The sequence below is a fragment of the Podarcis pityusensis genome, assembly GCF_964106645.2.
Source record: "Podarcis pityusensis genome assembly, chromosome: 6".
Lineage (NCBI taxonomy): Eukaryota > Metazoa > Chordata > Lepidosauria > Squamata > Lacertidae > Podarcis > Podarcis pityusensis.
The window spans coordinates 19081760-19104487 of NC_138030.1; the positions used below are offsets into that span (position 1 = coordinate 19081760).

General features: G+C 45.5%; 1 protein-coding gene across 2 annotated transcripts in view; it reads left to right on the forward strand.

The window, feature by feature from the left end:
• LOC308480088 (opsin-5-like) overlaps positions 1-22728 on the forward strand; it is a 68472-nt gene that overhangs the window by 37437 nt on the left and 8307 nt on the right. For both annotated transcript variants that reach the window (XM_081011402.1, XM_081011401.1), the window contains exons 2-4: positions 829-916; positions 9565-9727; positions 11473-11600. In XM_081011402.1, coding sequence (XP_080867528.1) covers positions 829-916; positions 9565-9727; positions 11473-11600 — 379 coding nt within the window. The remainder of the gene's footprint in view (positions 1-828; positions 917-9564; positions 9728-11472; positions 11601-22728) is intronic.

Here is a 22728-nt window from a genome sequence, read left to right on the forward strand (position 1 = left end):
CTCCAGTTGACAAAACTAAGAAACAGTTGAACATTTAAAACAGAACTAGTATTTTCGTTTTGTTTTTATTCTCCTTTTAGGCCGTTGTTGCATTGCAAATAACCAATGTACAGGCAAGCGAAAATGGTAAGCAGGCCAATAAAAATGTGGACTAGTACGCTGCTGGTCCTTATTTGCCAGGTTGCTTTAATTTGTCATTTAAACAGGACCTGACACAGAGGCTGCCTGGAACCTGGCGGAAAATGTAATCTTTGGCTGCTCCTGTTGTGATTAAGTTGGCAAAGCCCATTGCAATTAGCATTAAGGCTCAAACTGGCAGTCCCCAGAGGAGCCGCAAGCCGGGGAGATCAGAATCTCACAACATCCTCGGCAAATAGTATTGATGGAAGCGTAACAGCTGGACCCGCTAAGTGGCCTTTTCTTACTGTAAAGTACCTAAATAAAAAACTTAAGAAGGAGAAGAAAGTATTACTCAGCAGCTAATCAGCACGATCTGTAATTAAATGTGCCAGCCTGTAATCAAGTGGGATTACCGGGAGCTTGGCGGACCAGCCCGATCCTATTATCAACCCAACGCACAGTCCAAGTTGCATCGGCACCAGCAAAAGGAACTGTCAGCTCCTTTTTTCATAGCAACATGCTCAGAGCTCCGGCAGTTGACTTTGCTTTGGCAGCAGCCCGCAGAAAAAGGCACATGGCCAAAGTCATGCCATCTTTCCCGACAGCCGTCCTGTTCTCTGAAGGAGACACATACCAATGGCTCAGCGGCTAACCCAAATTCATCCTGACTTACATTTTCTTTCTCCCCTCCCCTTTTTGTTTTTGTAGATGGAAAATGCCTCCAGTTCCTCAGCATTCCTGTCAACCTTATCTGAAGGAGAAGACCTGGTTTTTGGAACCCTCTACACTCTCTTTGGTAAGAGTAGGGATGGGGAGAGATGTAGCTTTGTGCGAAAACCTGCAAGCTACCAGCAGATCTAGCATGGGGATGTTGCGGGGACCTTGGAGTTTGCTTGAACCAGCGTTATTTTATTGCTTGGAAGTGCTTTGCTGTTTGGCTCTAGGCACGAGATTCCACTACAGCTTCATGTGTCAGGGAAATGCTACCCGAGGCAGGAATCCAAAACTGGAAACCTCTTGGGAATTAAAATCCTGGCGCTGGATATAGGTATTATTTTTCATACAAAGCAAGGATGGGGAAGCTGTGTCCCTGCTGCTGTACTCTGACTCCCCATCAACCCCACTGTTGTACCAAGGCCCTTGTCTTAATGTACAAATCACTGAACAACTTGGGGCCAGGGTACTTTAAGGGAGCGCCTGAGTCCTTATTTCTCAGCTCGATCACAGAGGCCACCCAGAGGAGCGCTATAAGTTGCACCTCACATTACAGAGGTCCAGCTGTTCCAGATCTGAATTCTGCTGCTGCTGCTGTTAACACTTTTAAAAACGCACAAGAGATCCTGTTCACAGATTTCCTTCAGGACAACTAGTTTGGCCCAAACGGAAGGAATGAAAGACTAAGGCTGTATACACACCATACATTTAAAGCACATTCCTCTACCACCCACAACAAATTCTGGGAACCGTAGCTCACACCTCACTGAGGTACAATTCCCAGCACCCTTAAAAAAACTACAATTCCTAGGATTCTTTGGGGGGGGGGGGAAATGTGCTTTAAATGTATTGGGTCTATGCAGCCATTGACTGTCTCTCTTATCCCAGGGCTTGAGATACAGCCCCACCTCCTACTCCTTGACTGGAGCCCTATTGGGTGTTCCTTATATTTCAAGGTAGTATTGTCTACTGTACTAAATCAGCTCATCTGGCTCATTTCCCAGACTGGGAGTGGCCACCAATACCATATAACCACCAATACCATATAACACATTGGCTCCAAGTACGTTTCCAAGCGCAATTCAAAGTGTTGGTGCTGACCTTTAAATCCCTAAACGGCCTCAGCCCAGTATACCTGAAGGAGCATCTCCACCCCTATTGTTCAGCCCAGACACCGAGGTCCAGCTCCAAGGGTCTTTTGGCAGTTCCCTCACTGTGAGAAGTGAGGTTACAGGGAACCAGGCAGAGGGCCTTCTTGGTAGTGGCACCTGCCCTGTGGAAAGCCCTCCCACCAGATGTCAAGGAAATAAACAACTATCTGACATTTAGAAGACATCTGAAGGCAGTCCTGTTTAACGTTTGATGTTTTATTGTGTTTTTAATATTCTGTTGGGAGCCGCCCAGAGTGGTTGGGGAAACTCAGCCAGATGGGTGGGGTATAAAATAATAAATCATGATGATGATGATGATGATGAAACAACAGGGGGCTGTTAGAAGGATGCTTTGCCAGGTACCATGTACAGTACAGGGTAAATAACCACAAGAAGGGAGAACAGGGTCTTGAAGTTGTTTGCACCTGGAAATCAGACTGAGCAGACACACAGGACACCTGGTTGCAGTTCCCCCCACTATGGTGAAATGGATTCTATTTCTATTGAAATTATAGTAATTATTTCAAAATTTGCATCCATGCATATAAACGGCAACATTCACATTTTATGCAAATCTGCACCCCCTTTTGCACTCTTTCTGGTGATGCGTTTCCTTTTTAGCGTGTGTGTGATATGTAAGTGAACACCCTCACCCAGCTTTCGCAGACTGTGATCCTGGTCACAGTTCCAAAGGCGGGGTAATTCTACGTCAGCCACTCTCAGCACTGGGCTAACAGCGCGGCACGAGAACAGAAACTCGATACACACTATCCCAGCCATCTGCCTTGCCGGGGACTTGTCTGTTTCAGGCTTCCAAAGGCAGCAGGGGAAATTAATCAGTGTCAGACCTGTCTGCTTCCTGGAGATGCTTAATGATGCACTGAAAAAGGGATCACTGCTGTCAGAGTGAAAGGGGATTGATGGTCCCTTGGCAAAAATAACTTGGAAAATGAAGGGATCAACCTGGGTGTCTTATCAGGCAAGTGCTCTGAGCTCGGAGATGCAGGCAAATCAGTCCCATGCCCTCACGTTCTCACTTTTTATTCCTAAACCAGGAGACTGCAAAATGGGGTGTGGAAAACATTTCACTGCATGAGTCACAAGAATACTTAAGTGTACCAATGTTCATGAATGTTAACATACCTTCATATAGAACATACTGGGAGAAAATTTCCTCGTATACACTCAGTTGACAGGGGTGCCAACTTGAATAAAATATTGGGGAGGAGCAGGTAAGCCCTACCTCACATAATTGATCACATAACATGGTGCATGCACAACATTTGAATGGCAATGCCCATCAACGGGGGGGGGGGGCAGCTCCCTCAAATATTTTACCGGGGGGGGGGGGCAAAGGAGTTGGCTCCCATGCCCTCTGATCAAGGCTATGTGTATTTCTCATCTTTCAAATAAAAGAAAACTCCAACTCCAAATTCTGCAGCTAGCAAAGCTAAATTCTGCAACCTGCATAAAGTATGCAAATTGGATAAATCTGCATAACTTCGTTTATTTTGTCTAATGTACATGCCTTTAAAAAAAAGCAAGTCCTATATGTATAATCTGTTCTGGGAGGAGTAAAGAGCTATATTAGTCCTGGAGTCCCATCTGTAACTACTAGGAATTCTATTCCACTACCTCTTTTAAAAACGAAAGCAGAGGTTCTCCAGAAGCCTAATTACTTAATTCCACTTTCTGCACATTAATCCCATGCATTTCTAATTAAAAAAGAAGAAAATGTGGGTTTGTATGTCAAAACCACGGCCGGGGTCCACATATTAGTGCTGCAACTGGAGGTCATGGCGTGACTCACTGGACCAATTGCCTTCTGTGCTGTGGAGCTCCAGGGGCTTGTAGGCTCCAGTGGAAATCAGCACTCCACCAACACAGCCATCAGCCACCCCCAACGACACGTTCTCAAGATGGAGGGTGAGGGAACAGCTGCAGTCGCCTGCGGTTCCTGCGCAATGTTTGCCATCTTGCCAAAGGTTGCAGGCAGCTTTACCTGCAGCAATTGCATGTTGATTGCCCTCTTAGAAGACAAAGTCCAGCAACTGGAGGAACGTGTAGCTACGCTCCAAAGAATTAGAGAGCTGGAACTATTCTTGGAAGCAACAGAGCACACCGTCTCCACTAAGGAGGAGACAGGGGACTCCCCTGAGAAGGAGGCTAGTTCACCAACACAGGAGCCAGATATATGGAGAAACATGACTCAAAGAAGTAGGAGGCCCAGGGTTCACTCTGATTGTTTAGAAATACACAATCACTTTGAGGTCCTCTCCCCTAGCATGGAAGACGAAGAGCAGACTCCATTTGAGGATCTCTCCCTCATTACAGTCGATCAGGTATATGAAGACGAGCAGCAAAGTCAGTCCTCAGGGAATGTGCAGGCGACCTTGGAACGGACAGCTCACGGAAGAACCCCGACCAGACCTAAGAGGAGGCGTGTAGTGGTGATAGGGGATTCCCTACTGAGGGGAACAGAAGCAGTGATCTGTGGGCCTGACAAGATGTCGTGGGAAGTGTGCTGTCTCCCCGGGGCTAAGATCCAAGATGTAACTGAACGACTGCAAGGAATCATAAAACCCACTGACAAATACCCCTTCCTCTTGGTTCATGTGGGAACCAATGACACTGCAAGCAATAGCCTCCAGAAGATCAAAAGAGACTACGAGGCTCTGGGCAGGAAATTGAAGCAATTAAATACACAGATTGTAATCTCATCTGTCCTCCCAGTTGAACGACATGGCCCAGGGAGAGAGGGAAAAATAGTGGAAGTGAACAGCTGGCTTCGCAAATGGTGTGAACAGGAACGGTTTGGATTCTTAGATCACGGACTGCAGTTTCTTGAAGATGGACTTCTGGCAAGCGATGGGCTGCACCTCACAACGGTTGGGAGGAATGTTTTTGCCAAAAATCTCAGAAACCTGATCAGGAGGGCTTTAAACTGACTAATGTGGGGGAGGGAGACAGTGCTCCTGAAGGTAGGAGTCTATCAATTGATGAAGATGATCATCCAAATGTCATAGACCAAATGGAGCAAACAGCACGCAGACCTAGTGGTGGGAGGAAAAAATCCTTAAATAAGAGACACGGGGGAATGATTAATGGACTTCAATGTCTGTACACTAAAGCGCAAAGCATGGGAAATAAACAAGATGAGCTTGAGCTCTTGGTACAGCAAACTAAATATGACATAATAGGCATCACTGAAACCTGGTGGGATAAGTCCCACGATTGGAATGTAATAATGGAGGGATACAATCTATTTCAGAGAAACAGACCAGACAAGAAAGGAGAAGGAGTGGCGTTATATGTCAGGGATGTGTATACCTGTGAAGAGATCCAAGATTTAGAACCTCAAAGCCAAAGTGAGAGCATTTGGGTCAAAATTAAGAGAGAGAAGAATAACAGTGTCCTCATTGTGGGAGTTTACTATAGATCCCCAAGCCAAATGGAGGACATAGATGATGCCTTCCTGGATCAGATGGCCAAGCATGCAAAAGGAAGGGAGATAGTAGTAATGGGGGACTTCAATTACCTGGATATTTGTTGGATGTCAAACTCAGCCAAGAGCATAAGGTCAAACAGATTCCTCACTGGCCTTGCAGACAACTTCATTGTCCAGAAAGTGGGAGAAGCAACAAGAGGAACAGCCATTTTAGATCTGGTCCTAACCAATGTTGATGACCTGGTTAGTGGGGTAGAAGTGGAAGGATCATTAGGCGCGAGTGATCATGCTCTTCTGAAGTTTACTATACAGCGGAAAGGAGCAGCCAAGCATACTAGGACTCAATTTCTTTACTTTAAGAAAGCCGACTTCATAAAACTTAGGGAAGTGCTGGGTGAGATCCCATGGACAGTAATACTAAAAGGAAAGGGAGTTCATGATGGCTGGGAGTTTGTTAAGAGGGAGATACTAAAAGCACAACGTCAGGCAATACCAATGAGACGGAAACATGGAAGGTGCCTAAAGAAGCCAGGGTGGCTATCTAAAGAACTTTTAACTGAGTTAAGATTAAAAAAGGATGTGTACAAAAAATGGAAAAGGGGGGAAACTACCAAAGAGGAATTCAAACAAATAGCCAGCACGTGTAGACACAAAGTCAGAAAAGCTAAAGCACAGAATGAACTCAGGCTTGCTAGAGAGGTTAAAAGCAACAAAAAAGGCTTTTATGGGTATGTTCGTAGCAAAGGAAGAACAAAGAAACAGTGGGGTCACTCAGAGGAGAAGATGGTGAAATGCAAACAGGGGACACAGAAAGGGCTGAACTCCTCAATGCCTTCTTTGCCTCAGTCTTCGCCGATAAAGAAAACAATGCCCGACCTGAAGAATTTGGAGCAAATGATTCAGCAAAGGAAACACAGCCCAGAATAACTAAGGAGATAGTACAAGAATACTTGGCTAGTTTAGATGTATTCAAGTCTCAAGGGCCAGATGAACTGCATCCAAGAGTATTAAAAGAACTGGCAGATGTGATCTCAGAACCACTGGCAGTCATCTTTGAGAATTCCTGGAGAACAGGCGAAGTCCCGGCAGACTGGAGGAGGGCAAATGTTGTCCCTATTTTCAAAAAGGGGAAAAGAGAGGACCCAAATAATTACCGCCCAGTCAGTCTGACATCAATACCAGGGAAGATTCTGGAGCAGATCATTAAGCAAACAGTCTGTGAGCACCTAGAAAGGAATGCTGTGATCACCAATAGTCAGCATGGATTTCTGAAAAATAAGTCATGTCAGACTAACCTGATCTTGTTTTTTGACAGAATTACAAGCCTGGTAGATGAAGGGAACGCAGTGGATGTAGCCTACCTTGATTTAAGCAAGGCATTTGACAAGGTGCCCCATGATATTCTTGTAAAGAAGCTGGTAAAATGTGGTCTTGACTATGCTACCACTCAGTGGATTTGTAACTGGCTGACTGACCGAACCCAAAGGGTGCTCATCAATGGTTCCTCTTCATCCTGGAGAAGAGTGACTAGTGGGGTGCCACAGGGTTCTGTCTTGGGCCCGGTCTTATTCAACATCTTTATCAACGACTTGGATGATGGACTCAAGGGCATCCTGATCAAATTTGCAGATGACACCAAACTGGGAGGGGTGGCTAACACCCCAGAGGACAGGATCACACTTCAAAACGACCTTGACAGATTAGAGAACTGGGCCAAAACAAACAAGATGAATTTTAACAGGGAGAAATGTAAAGTATTGCACTTGGGCAAAAAAAATGAGAGGCACAAATACAAGATGGGGGACACCTGGCTTGAGAGCAGTACATGTGAAAAGGATTTAGGAGTCTTGGTTGACCACAAACTTGACATGAGCCAACAGTGTGACGCGGCAGCTAAAAAAGCCAATGCAATTCTGGGCTGCATCAATAGGAGTATAGCATCTAGATCAAGGGAAGTAATAGTGCCACTGTATTCTGCTCTGGTCAGACCTCACCTGGAGTACTGTGTCCAGTTCTGGGCACCACAGTTCAAGAAGGACACTGACAAACTGGAACGTGTCCAGAGGAGGGCAACCAAAATGGTCAAAGGCCTGGAAACGATGCCTTATGAGGAATGGCTAAGGGAGCTGGGCATGTTTAGCCTGGAGAAGAGGAGGTTAAGGGGTGATATGATAGCCATGTTCAAATATATAAAAGGATGTCACATAGAGGAGGGAGAAAGGTTGTTTTCTGCTGCTCCAGAGAAGCAGACACGGAGCAATGGATCCAAACTACAAGAAAGAAGATTCCACCTAAACATTAGGAAGAACTTCCTGACAGTAAGAGCTGTTCGACAGTGGAATTTGATGCCAAGGAGTGTGGTGGAGTCTCCTTCTTTGGAGGTCTTTAAGCAGAGGCTTGACAACCATATGTCAGGAGTGCTCTGATGGTGTTCCTGCTTGGCAGGGGGTTGGACTCGATGGCCCTTGTGGTCTCTTCCAACTCTATGATTCTATGATTCTATGATTCTATGGGGCAGGCATCGCCAATGTGGCTCCTTCCAGATGTTGCTGGACTTCAAATCTCATCATCCCTGACCATTGACTGTTACTGGCTGGTGGGAGCCCCAAAATATCTGGAGGGCACCATGTTGGCTACCACTGAACTAGGGCCACAGAGGACTTGGCACAGGAAAACTGGCTATTGAGGCCATTCTACACCTCCAGCATGTTACTGTTATCATAATATTTAATTTGCAAGCTAATCTATCAAGAAGTCATTCCAATCGCCCATAGCCTGCCCTTGGAGTAATCAGGATCTCTTTGGTGGTTACACAGGAAAACTCTTTTTAAATGAAATTAGCATGACTTAATAGAAAAGGAAAATCCAGGGCATTAAATTTTAATTACCACTGTTGTCTCAACTATGTTCAAACAAAAGAACAGCTTGTCCCTGCAGCCCCCGTTGGATTTTGCATAATCTCCACAATGTTCCTTCTCCTGTTTATTTTGTGCACACAATATATTATTGTAGAAAGCAGATCTATATGTGAGGAAGATTGCCAGGAAGGTCTGGGGGGGGGGAGGTGGACGCGGAGGGGGGGAGGAGAAGGAATTGGACATCGCCGCTCTCAAGCTTGTAGGATGAAACTCAGCTGAAAACGGCGTCTCCTGCTTTGCCAGCATGAAGGTCGGGTTCTGCCATTTAAACCACACGGGGCATTATTCCGGCTCAAAATACCCCTATGCATCACTGACATTAATGGGGAGACAATGTGAAAAAAGTGCTGCTGGATCCAACCAAAGGTGCATTTAGTGGTCTTACAAATGATATTAAGCTGCAACTCTAACCAGCCCCCACCAGTGTAGCCATTGATCAGGATTTGGGTAGCTCAGTTGGTTAGAGTTTGGCACTGGTAACACCAAGGTTGCAGGTTCGATCCCCATATGGGATAGCTGCATGTTCCTACATTGCAAGGGGGGCTGGACTAGATGATCCTCAGGGTACCTTCCAACTCTACAATTCCATGGTTCTGTGATCTAGTTCAGTACCCTCCTCCCACAGTGGTTGGGGAAAAGCTGCCCTCAATAATACTAGTAGCAGCAGCAATGGTAACAAGGTAAAAGTAAAGGGACCCCTGACCATTAGGTCGAGTCGTGACCGACTCTGGGTTTGCAGCTCTCATCTTGCTTTATTGGCCAAGGGAGCCAGCGTACAGCTTCCGGGTCATGTGGCCAGCATGACTAAGCCGCTTCTGGCGAACCAGAGCAGTGCACAGAAACGCCGTTTACCTTCCCGTCGGAGTGGTACCTATTTATCTACTTGCAGCTTGACATGCTTTCGAACTGCTAGGTTGGCAGGAACAGGGACCGAGCAACGGGAGCTCACCACGTCACAGGGATTCGAACCGCCGACCTTCTGATCGGCACGTCCTAGGCTCTGTGGTTTAACCCACAGCGCCACCCTATAATGGTAACAAATAAGTAGCATATTACAGTAACATGTAGAACAAATGTGCAGACTGGGTATTGCAACTCAGCTAGGTATTTGTGAGTGGATATAGCTATGACACACCTTTGTCCCATTCTTTCTCCAGCCCTTCACTGACTGGACGTGGAATTTAGTACGGCTCACTCTTTCCTTTTCCCACAGGTGTAGTCTCTCTCTTTGGAAACTCTCTCCTGCTGCTGGTAGCTTATCGAAAGAGAGCCGTCCTGAAACCTGCCGAATTCTTCATCGTGAACCTTGCCATCAGCGATGTGGGCATGACCGCAACCCTCTTCCCTCTGGCCACGCCATCCTTCTTTGCACACAGGTAGCTGGCTTTGCTCATTTGGTCATGTTGTTGGGTTCCACTCTTCTGTTTAGAAAGCTCAGAGCAGCTGATGGCTTCCTAAGAACACAGGAATGCCATAAGCTAGGCCTGGTACTGAGTCTGGCTCAGTCTTGTCCATACCAATTGACAGCAGTTGCTCCTAATATGTGACGTCACGGATTGAACCTGTGACTTTCTGCGTGTGAAGCAGAGTCTGTACCACGGAGCTACAGCCCTTCCTCTCCAAGCAACGATCAGGTTCTTCTTTGGCTTAGCTTGAGCGATGAGGTTGCATCAGGGCCAAACTACATTTGGCGCAAGAGCTCCACGTTTGACGCTCCCGGCATCTTTTTCATTTTTGAAAAGCAGGTGGGAGGCAGTTTGGGTAGATGCTGTAGGGCATAAAAGGGGGTTAGCTATCTCCCCCCCCCCCCCAATTTGCATTTCCTACCCCAAAAGTACTATCAACCACAAAATGAAAAAGATATGGATTTCTGTTCTTAAGCCTGCGTATTTCCCCCTCTGCAGTTGATAAGCAACTTTGGGAAGGCTGGATTTTGAAGTAGGGCAATGCTGTAGAAGAAGAAGAAGAGTTTGGATTTGATATCCCGCCTTTCACTCCCCTTCAGGAGTCTCAAAGCGGCTAACAATCTCCTTTCCCTTCCTCCCCCACAACAAACACTCTGTGAGGTGAGTGGGGCTGAGAGACTTCAAAGAAGTGTGACTGGCCCAAGGTCACCCAGCAGCTGCATGTGGAGGAGCGGAGACGCGAACCCGGTTCCCCAGATTACGAGTCTACCGCTCTTAACCACTACACCACACTGAGCAAAGTCCAAACTGGACCCTTCTGGAGTTTTCGTGGTATAGTTTGACCCACTTTCCACCCTTTGGAATGGTTCGTAAGACCACTCTGCTAACAACTGGATCCAACCATACGTTTCTTGAATCTAAATGGGTCATCTGAACCATCTGCCATGTTTAAGACAGTTCAGCTCTGACCCCACCACTGCTTGAACACCACCACACCTAGAAATTTTCTGCATTTTGGAACTTTCTAATGACAAGAGGTGTTTGGTTTTTGCTTGTTGTGCTTAGGAAGTGCTGTGCAAAATCCAGTCAAAGTTCAGCAAAGCTGCATCCTGGCCATCTTGGCTTTCATTTTGAAGTAAAACCAAATTTCTAATCCTTGTGGGTAAAACTGGATGGACGATACATGGCTCGTGTCAGAGGACTGGGGGTGGCGTTCTGTTGCCTTGGCACCATAGCTCTCCCAGCCCAGCAGAAACAAATTGCTGGCAGGATCAGCAATCCTAATCAAGTCTACTCAGAAGCAGGTCCTACTGAATTTGAGGTGACTTACTCTCAGATAACCGGGGTTCTAACTGAAGCCTAAATCATGCAAAAGCTGTTCCGTTTGCATAATTTGTGTGCAAATTTGCAAAGTTGCAATCATTGATTCTGTGTTTTCGAAATTACAAGAAAAGAACAAGTGACTGTATGTTGAATATTGATTTTACACAGGTTGCGGAATTCAACTTTTCCTGTTGCAGGATGGCTGGATGGGTATCTCATGGAGCACACACGGTTCTGTGATTAGGATGCTTTTTTATCATTGTTATTGGCCGCTGTGCAAAGTCCTGCTTGGACCAGTGATGCTCAAGCATCTCTTTCTGTGACTGGGTTGCCTGGGACACAAGGCCTTGTGGGAAAATCATTTATTTCCCCTAGTTATCTCTCCCTTCCAGGTGGCTGTTCAACCATGCTATGTGCACTTTCTATGCCTTTTGTGGAGTTCTCTTTGGCCTGTGCAGTCTTACCAGCCTGACAGCCCTGAGTACCGTTTGCTGTATGAAAGTCTGTTATCCAGCGTATGGTAGGTGCTGGGGTACACAACGTAAACATCCTCCCTCTTGCTGAGCATCTCTGTCTCTGTTCTGTTCCTCTCTCTCCTCTCCTCCCTCCCCATCCCAGGGCTTGGCAACTCTTTCACAGGGTTAGGAAAGTCGTGAATCTCTTAGCAACATCTCTCCTAGGAGAACTGTCCATTAGGGAGCCTATTCATCAAAGGTTTGAAATTGCAGTAATTAGCACAAAAAAATAATACAGCAGCTACCCATTTTCCCCTTTTCATTTGCATATGTAGATTAATCACCAGCCTGTCTGCTATTTTGTGTCCAACTTCTAAGTCCTAAGATATATGATTGTGGAGGGAGACAACTTATTTTTCACCGCTGCCAGTCATGGGGGCATATTATTATTTGTCTCCTTCCTGCACTCAGACAATTCAGAACCTTTTGGTACATCAGTAAAGGAGGACATAAATGCTCACGATGGTGAAAGAGGCAAATAAAAATTGCTCACGCAAATTAGCATTTTGATGACAGAATCGCATAATCTGAAATCATAAAGCAGGGTTGGCTAATCCTTTTCAGCCCAAGAGGGGCATTCAAGGTTGAATGGGTAGAAAGAGTCTCCCATTGTGAGAGACTTGGAGAAGAAGCAGGCTCTCAGGTGGCCGCTGGGAGGGTCTACTTCTCTCTGTGTGGATAAATGATAGGATATACATAATATAAATATGATAAAGGGCCTTATAGTTATCTTCTTTCTTTCCTTTTTGGGGTTGTTTTTTTTTTCTTTTTATTCGTCTTGTTCTGTAGACTGGGGTGGAATCTACACACATATAAAAGAAGTTCTGAAAATGCTTTTTTTAAAAGCATATTTAAAAATAGACTGAATTTTCCATAAGGCTCCCCATCGCCATCTAGCATCACATTGCATATTGTGCTTAAAACACACTTGAAATGTTTTAATTGCAGCTGTATGCAATTGGTGTTTGTAGCAAAGGTGGTCTCCGAACATGCATAACACCCACTGCAAATCCATACACACCCCGACAGCACGTGCAGAAACACAACTCTCTCTTTCTCTCTCTCTCTCTCTCTCTCTCTTAATTAAATTTGTCTACCGTCCTCTTAGATCTCAGGACAGTTCACAACATAAAATTACTATCTTTCTTCTTCTTCTTTGGCGATCACTTGTAGCCGAGTAAGATTGTCTTCCATAAACACGGTTTTAACAATGAGTCCATAAGTGACTGTGGAGGCCAATTCTGGGTCCACACGTCCTTCCACAGTGGGGACATTGGTTTCCGGGCGGGAGCTGATCACGGTGTGGATTTGCCAAGCGTGCCTTCCTCTTAGCACATTTCTCCCTTGCTTCCTGAGTTTGAGTGTCTTCAAAGCCCATGACACCTTTGGAAAAGGCTGTTCTCCAACTGGAGCGCACACAGGCCAGTGTTTCCCAGTTGTCAGTGTTTATACAGTGGTACCTCAGGTTAAGTACTTAATTCGTTCCGGAGGTCCGTTCTTAACCTGAAACTGTTCTTAACCTGAAGCACCACTTTAGCTAATGCGGCCTCCAGCTGCTGCCACGCTGCCAGAGCACGATTTCTGTTCTCATCCTGAAGCAAAGTTCTTAACCCGAGGTACTATTTCTGGGTTAGCGGAGTCTGTAACCTGAAGCATATGTAACCTGAGGTACCACTGTACTACATTTTTTTAGATTTGCCTTGAGACAATCTTTAAACCTCTTTTGTTGACCACCAGCATTATGCTTTCCATTTTTAAGTTCGGAATAGAGTAGTTGCTTTGGAAGACGATCATCAGGCATCCACACAACATGACCAGTACACACACACACATACACAGAATGCATAATAAAAACATAAACAAAGACAACCCAATAATCCCCCAATTCCACAACACATTTTAAAAGGGGATCAGATGTCAATCAGCCCAAGGCCTGGTTAAAGAGAAACATTTTTGTCCAGCATCTAAAGATGCATACTGAAGGCACCAGCCAATCCTCCCTGGGGAGAGCATTCCACAAACAGGAAGCCACTGCAGAAAGGACCCGTTCCCGTGTTGCCACTCTCTGGACCTCTCATGGAGGAGGCACACAACGAAGGGCTTCAGATGATGGTCTCAGGGTCCAAGTGGGCTCACATGTAGAGAGGCAGTCCTTGAGGTTTTGCGGTCCTGAGCTGTTTAAGGCTTTATAGGTCAAAACCCAAACCTGGGACTGGAAACTCATTGGTAGCAAGTGCCGATGAGACTGGATCAGTGTAATATGCTCAGCTGAACCAGATAGTACATAAGTGCTGCTTTGGCCTAACTAGGCATGGGAGAAGAATTAGATTCAGTTCTTGTTTAAAGGTGAACTTGATGTAATCCACACTTTCCAAAACAGTACAAGAACCAAGGTACAGTCGTTCTTTCAAATTTGCACTTCTCCAAATTTTCCAGTGCAGTTCTCCAGCCAAGCAATGTGTGCAGAAATGTGTATACTAGCATAAAGTGTGCATATAAATGGTGAAATCAGCATGCGGATATGCATTATATGGGGGGAAACTGCTTGCAGAAATGTGTAAAATAAGAAGTGAAATTGACAGGTCTGTCCTTCCCTAAACCCAGCCGAGAAGTGCATTTTCTCTCTTAGCGAGCAAAAGAAAACGAAAAAGCTTCCTTTTGGGCAGTGTGGGGTTATTCTAGCCCTTAGCCCAGCTCCCCCCAACCTGGAGTTCACCCGATTTTTTGGACTACATGTCCCATCATCCCTTGCCATTGGCCCTATTGGTCTGGGGTTGTTGGGAGTTGTAGTCCAAAACATCTGGAGGCCACCAGGCTGGGTAAGACTGCCTTGCTTTTTATTCATTTACAGTGGTACCTTAGTTTACGAACTTAATCCATTCCAGAAGTCGGTTCTTAAACCAAAGCATTCTTAAACCAAGATGTGCTTTCCCATAGCAGTGGGGGGACTCAATTTACAAATGCAACGCACTCAACAGGAAGCGAAACATGTTCTTATTCCAAGGCAAAGTTCACAAACCAAAACACCTACTTCAGGGTTTGCAGTGTTCTTAAACCAAGTTGTTCACAAACTAAGCTGTTCTTAAACCAAGGTACCACTGTATTTGTTGGCAGCATCTGCGTGCCACCATGTAGGCTTTGGGTACCAAACAACAAACAAAATAGAAAATGTAAATATAAATCAGGCCTTTCCTTAGCTTTGTTTCATCTGAAAACTAGTAAAATGTGTGTGTGAAGTGTGTGTGTGTGTGTGTGTGTGTGTGTGTGTTTGTAGGACATTCGTTGTCGTGCCACTCCATGCCCACTTTGCGTGAACAAAATTTAGCACGACCTGCTTGTATTTCAGTCAAAAACTCAGAGTTTGGTAATTCAACAGGTACTGCAGTGTGAAAGGAACATTAGAAAACTGCAGAGAAGCAGTAGCCTCATAATCAGGAAAACTAATGCAATGTTCTCTACGTCTGAATGCACCCCATGAAAGCAGAATAAATCCACTGCTAATGCACTGTTATTATTTTGTCACAAGCGCACGGCAGAATGCGCCGGCAACATCACATCAGTCTGAAGGGGCCCAGAGATTGCAGCGCAAGGGATCAGTAGCAGCACCTTCTTTCTCCTCCCAGCTCCTCCAGCTCCTACAAACCTGTGGCCTGTTTCCTCTTCCAACCCAGATTCTCCCCAAAAAGTTGAAATCCAGCCACATCCAAGATACTATTAGATGCTAAATGCTTTTACTGACAGCTCTGTTCGCAGAGGAAATAGGAAGGCCCATATAAAAGATGGCGCATGTTACTGCCATTCCATACTCTCCACCATTCCTCAGGTGAAAACATGGACATTTCTCACTCCTCACAACTGACCCTCCTCAAACCCCATTTTTTTGTCATCGTCCCGGCGCTGCAGAGCATTTCCAGTCAGAAAAGGGGTGATTGCCACCAAAACTACATAGCACACTGTCCTGAAAAAACCCCAAAATCCGCCTTTTATTTTATTCTTCGGTAGATTTACAAAAAGAAAAACACATACCAATAAATACATTTTAGAACAGGGCAAGATTTGACGTAGACACACAAACATTATAAATAAATATATCAAGACTCCTTGCACTCCACTCTGCTCCTCCTTCCTTCCTGCCCAGAGTGGTCCTGCCTTCTGCCTGCCCCTCATCACGTGGGGCAGGGCCTTGGCGGTGGTGGCCTCTCTTCCTCCTTGCCTGCTCTCCATCAGCCATTACAAGCTGCCCAAAGGAGGAGGCTGGCAGTGGCAGCCAGGGAGTCACAACAGGATGCACCTTTGCAGCCACCACTGTCGTCCTCCTTCCCCAGCTCAACAGTGGGGGCACTGGCAGAGGAAATAAGGACCTTCTGGGATCAAATCAGAACCTGGGGTGGCTTTCGTAATTCTGGGACTGTCCCTTGAAAATCGGGACACTTGGAAGGTATGCCATTTATAGATTCCCCACCCCCCCCCCATACATTGAGGCCCATGGGCTTTGTGTGCAGCCAATACGGAGCTCAAGGGACATCTCTTCTTAGTTGGACAGATTACTGGAGAAGGTGGAAGAAAGATAAAGGCTACCTTTAGCTACTAAGCTTCAGCCAACAAGCAGCTTTGCCTCCCCTCTGCGATTACGGCTTCTGTTTTCCCAAGGACTATGGTTCCACCGCCTCACAATCTTATCTTTCCTCTAATGCACTACTGCATTTCCCCACTAGGAAACGACTAATCTCAGCATATCTTTAATTGCTTGGTTTCAAAGAAATGTTAGCCTTGCATATGTCTGAAGGTTGTTGTTGTTGTTTTTTAAAATTAAGCCTTTAGAAGATCAGAGAGTTTAGGATTTAAGCAAGGGAGGCAAGGGAGCGCTCAGAAAAATCCATCTTGCCTAGCACAAACTGCCTTTTAGAGGAGGGGAATTCTGATAAGACAAACATTTTATTTTACATTAAAAAAAAAAAAAATAAGCTGCCCTTCTGTCACTTTGCAAAATCTTTCTCCACGTTGGTTTTTTAAAAAAAGTGTTTTTACCAAATGTACAAATGGAACTTTGATGCCAAACATGAGCAGTAAAAATGATTGAAAGTAAAATAATATAAAATATATGGACCGCTTTTATGTCCATTGGCTAGCGTCTTCACCCCAGTATAATTTCCAGCCTATTCCTTTGCTATATTTAACTTCTACTCTTTACTACTCGTCCTCACCGTTGCTCAGTCTGGAAGCCTTACCAATTTCCTGCAGGTAATTTATTACAACTTAAGCTTTCACTTTGTCCAACGCTGCATCTCATGAAGAATGGAAGAGCTGGATTAACACTGTTTCTAGATACACCTCTGCATGGGGCCTTGCACGGAAAGGGGAGTTTCCTTACCACAGCAGCATTCATCAAATGCCCACTTGCCCTGTTCACTGCCTGCGGAGGTATCTCCAAACTACTGTTACCAGGTTCCTTTGGGTTTTCCATTGGGGAAACATAACAAACTGGCCTGGAACCAATATAGCAGGGATGGGGAACCTGTGGCCCTCCAGATGTGGTTGAAACTCAGCTCCAATGAACCCCAGCCAGCACAGCCAATGGCCAGGGATGATGGGAATTGAAGTCCACCAGCAATATACGATATGATACGATACGATACGATACGATACGATACGATACGATACGATATCTTTATTGTCATTGTCCCTTGCGGAACAATGAAATTGAAAACTACATAAAACTACATAAAAACTACATAAAACTACCACAAAACTACATAAAACTACATAAAAACTACATAAAACATTCAAAAACCCCTAAAAACTCTAAAACCCCATTTTAAAACACACTATAGTACAGAAACCCCTTATGCTGCGTTTAGAACCAGAATTGCATTAGCGTAGAAACTGTTTTTCAGGCGGCTAGTCCTGGCCTTTATAGGATTGTAGTACGCGCACACACACACACATTACACAAGTATGTAGTATATATTAAGTGTGTATGTATTAGGGATGTGGAAGGGGATTTGGTTTTGTTTGCATTTTAATTAGAAACCCATGTATTCTAATTTCAAGCCAATGCACCAACCAAAACACAACTCTCCTTAGAAATTCGCTAAATTTCGCAGTGCAGTATGCCAGCCAACCAATGCGTATGCAAATGCACATACAGTCATACCTCGGGTGGAATATGCTTCAGGTTGAGCGTTTTTGGGTTGCGCTCTGTGGCGACCCGGAAGTAACGGATTTCACTGCTCGTGCATGCACAGACGCTCAAAATGACGTCAAGCGCATGCGCGGAGGCAGACATGCAGACGTGGGTTGCGTTCGCTTCAGGATGCGAACGGGGCTCCGGAACGGATCCTGTTCGCATCCAGAGGTACCACTGTATCAGGAGAAAGTGTACAGAAAGATGCATACGTTAGTGGAAACTAATGTATCAATTTTATGTGTACTAGGGGGAAGTTGCTTGCAAAAATGTGTATATTACTCAAAATTGCATATGGAAATGTGTGGGAGGGATTCAACTTTGTGCCAAGGCAGTCGTTCCATTGGAGCAACTATTCAGGCTTGTCAGATGGAACAATCTCCCTTGTCCTCATCTGCCCTGTGTGCTGTTCTGGAGCTTCTCCTGACACCCCTCAAGCCTATTTCAGGGGCTGCACAGGGGGATAGAGAGTCCTGTTGCCCACATTGAAGTCCTTCTACAGGGCTCTGCTGATACGACTCATTAACTGAAGCTTGTCCTGTGGTGTGTTTTTTTGGGGGGGGGGAATTGCACTGAAATGCTGATGAAGTTTCACAAGTTGCTGCTGAAATGTGGAGAACTGAATTTAAGAGAGAGTGTGTCTGTTCATGCACACGTGGCTGTACTAGAACATTGTTTTCCATTCCACCTTCATCCCATGCATTCCACCCCATGTAACACTGTGTTTGCAGTGCTGTTTCTCTTCTGCTGCAGTTCATCTTCCACCAAAAGCCATGTCATTCGGCTCGCTGGTTGGCAAAACGATGTGACCTGCATATTTTTCACATAATTCATGGCGTAAAATATGTAATTACATTGTCGTTGCATTATTCCACCCCGTTCATTCCAATGCAAAGGAAACGCAATGCAAACAAAGCAGGAGAATAACATAATCAATTACATAACATTTGCAGACTGAAAGCAGCAGCAAGTACCAATCACATTTGTGGGATTGCTTTCTGCTCCAGACACGGGATGAATAAGTGATAGGTAGGTAGGTAGGTAGGCAGGTAGGTAGGTTGATTGCTGGTAGATAGATGACAGATAGTAGATAGATAGATAGATAGATGATAGATAGATAGATAGATAGATAGATAGATAGATAGATGATAGATAGATAGATGATAGATAGATAGATAGATAGATAGATAGATAGATAGATAGACAGACAGATGATAGACAGATGATAGATAGATAGATAGATAGATAGATAGATAGATAGATAGATATAGATAGATAGATAGATAGATAGATAGATAGATAGATAGATAGTAGCACAGATATGTCTAGATTGTGGAGTGACCAGGAAAAGCTCTCTTTTCCTGCTACTGCTGCTTCTGCTCTAGTGTCAAAGGGAAGCAAATGCGAATTTGATCAATGGGCTGCTGATCTGTCCCCACACGGCAACTTGACTCCAAGTAGTCCATTTACTGCTTCTGATTACGGCAGGGATAAAAGCATGTCTGAAGGAAGGGCAGATGTTTCCTTGTTAACAAGGGCAGCATCAATATGGTGTGCATTGCTTTGTGAGGCAGGCGCTGATGTGTCTGTATGATCGCTCATCTCGAAGCAAATGGGAGTTACTCTTGCATACTGAGAGGATAATACAGCCCTCACATCTGAAGCTTTCTATCAGACCTGACATTAAAGGTAATGTGTTGAAAGGGCTTCTGAAAATATTTGCCAGTGCAGCTCTGCATGTGAGTGTAAATATGCAGTTTCGTGCTCAAAGGGCTATTTGTCAGGCTGTTTGCTGCGGCTTTTCTGCAAAAAAAGGGGGGGAGGAGGGAGGGCACAAATGCAAATAGTGGTGCCCCCACCCTACCCCGCTCTATTTTCTCTCAGCAGTTCTTTGGAAAAGGTCATTCAGAGCCTACATAAATCTCAGGGCTTCAAATGTAAATCTTTTTCCCTCAGCGGAACGTTCGTTATCGTTTCCCCGAGATCAATTCTCCAAGAAACAAAAATGGAAAATAATAGTTATTTCAAATAATGGCCCTAACTGAGAATGGGAAGGGGGAAACAACTCCTAAGCAGATAGGGCTGCTAACACCTCTCCCCCCCCCCAACCCAAATAATCCTTGATAACTAAGAATAGTCATAAAATAGCCATAAAGGTGAAGGTAAAGAGACCCCTGATCATTAGGTCGAGTCGTGGCCGACTCTGGGGTTGTGGCACTCATCTCGCTTTATTAGCCGAGGGAGCCGGTGTACAGCTTCTGGGTCATGTGGCCAGCATGACTAAGCCACTTCTGGCAAACCAGAGCTGTCCACGGAAATGCCGTTTACCTTCCCACCGGAGCAGTACCTATTTATCTACTTGCACTTTGACGTGCTTTCAAACTGCTAGGTTGGCAAGAGCAGGGACCGAGCAACGGGAGCTCACCCCGTCGCGGGGATTTGAACCTCCAACCTTCTGATTGGCAAGTCCTAGGCTCTGTGGTTTAACTCACAGCACCACCCGCATCCCGTAATAGCCATAGTCACTCCCAATAAGGGAGTGGGTGTGTTCAACCAAGAAGTTGGGCACATGACACAAACCACTTCTTGTATGCAAGCAGCCTAATCTCAAACAGTATTTTTTGGGGGGTGGGGAGAGATCTAAATGTGAGTTTGCCCTAAGAACAGGCAACTGGTAGCCAAGGGCTTGGTATGATTCCTGGTGCACCACTGGTTCCAAAACAACCTATATTCTCCAGGCTAACTTTTGCCAACCTAGTACATTCCAGATGTTTGGGACACCACCTCACTACGGTTATGGTGGAAACGGTAGTCCAGTATATCTGGTGGGCACCAGGTTGGCAAGGCTTGTCCTTGATACTTGGCCTGAGACCTGGTCTGTAGATTCAGCAGGAGCTGATAGAGGCCCTGAGGTGGTAGAACCTGTAGCATCCTAGAATCATAGAGTTGGAGGAGCCCACGTGGGTCCTCTATGTACAATGCAGGAATCTTTTGCCCAGCGAGGGGCTCGAACCCACAATGCCGAGATTAAGAGTTTCGTGCTCTACCGAGGGTCAGACTAGAGGCGAGGGGGCCATTTTAAAGCCCCCCCACCCCACAAAAAAGGCAGCCTGCAAATTAAAAAAAAAAGGACATATCCAACACTTGAAGAACAATTTTTTCTCTTAAACTCCTGGTTACTATACTATTGTTTTACTTGCAAGCAAGCAATACACACACAGAGAGAGGAAGCATTTAAAAATGGAATCCCCACCCCAACCCATAGTCTTAACTAGTACATTCCATTCTTTCCCCCACCTCAAGGAATTCTACCACCTCCTTCCCATCTGTTCAGCAGTTTATTTATTCCATTTTCACAACTTTCCCCTAACAGTTAAGTTCAACGTTATATTCTTCTGGGACTGTAATGGAAAACAGTGCAAGTTTTAAACTGCCCCCCCCCCCCATTATTACAGTCATACCTCAGGTTGCAGCTGCTTCAGGTTGCATTTTTTCAGGTTGCAGACCACCGAAACCCGGAAGTATTGGAACGGGTTACTTTTGGGTTTTGGCGGTCACGCATGCGCAGAAGCCCTAAATTGTGCCTTGCGCATGTGCAGAAGCGCCGAATCGCAACCCACGTGTGCGCAGACGCGGGTTGCAAATGTGCATCCCGCACAGATCACGTTTGCAACCCGAGGGTCCACTGTATTATTATTATTTGAAATTTTAATTGTATTATTACTGATGTGTTTGCCACCCTGAGCTCCTTGAAAGAAGGAGCGGCAAATAAATGCAACAAAAAATAATAAATAACCGTGGGAGCAGCCACACTCAATCTTGGCCACACCCATCAGAGTCACACAGCCCATGGAGTATCGGCCAAGGGTGGCCTTGGGTCAAAAAAGTTTAGCCACTGCTGTTCTGTTCTGAACCTCTGCCTAGAGCCTGTGCATGTACAGCCTTATGTGTAGAGTTACTGCCCTCCCACATTGCAATGGCTTCCTCCCATATTATAACCACAGGTACTATTTTATGGTCCAACAATGAACACCTTGGAGGAAGTCAAGTTTGATTGATTTGCCCTTCCTACCGGCAACAATTTGCAAGAACCTTCAAATGACTTCTGAAGCTCACAGGTCTCAACCACGTATGTGTAATACACAAAGTTGCTCTTTAACAGTTACCCTGTTGTTAGCCAGGGAAATAAAAGCACTGGACCTTAATCTATCGTTGGCTGAGCACCTTCAAGGTCTTCTTTCTCCTTTGTTCTACATGATGAAACCAGCGGCCTTCTTTTGTGACATTTGCTCAGCAAAATCAAACTTCTGTAGGGCATGATTCATATACCTACTTTGTTTTCTCTGAATCTTCCCCACCCCCCTAAGATCAAGGATAGCCAAACTTCCAACAATTGCAGGAAGAGCCATAGCAGAGTGTTAGAGGATATGCTTTGCATGCCAAAAATCCCAGGTTCAATCCATGGCTCCTCCAGGTAGGACTGGAAAAGACTCCAGATGACAGCCACTGCTGGTCAGTGTAGATGTGGGGCACCTGTTGCCTTCCAGATGTGTCATGGATTGGTTGGACACAGAGGAATGGTGGAAGGAACCAGCTGGAGAGTTGCCAAGGGAAGAAGGCTCAGAGCCAGGAAGGACGACAATGAGTGGTCAGAGGATGAAGCAGGAGAAGACTGGGAGGAGGCAAAGTAGGGAGCTGAAGAGGTAACAGGGGTTAGTGAGCAGGGAGATTCTGTGTCAGAGGGAAGTCCAGAATCAGGAGAGGAGGGAGGCCAAGAGGCAGAGATAAGTCAGGCTGGTGAAGAAGCCAGGGTGTCCCCCTCCTGCTGCAACAAGCTCCCCTCCATGCTGGTCTCCCAGAACCAGGAGAGGCATGAAGCGGGACTGAGTCTCAGATTGCTTGTGGAAAACCCTAGAGAGGAGGAGACTTAGGCAGCTGTTGGAAGGCAG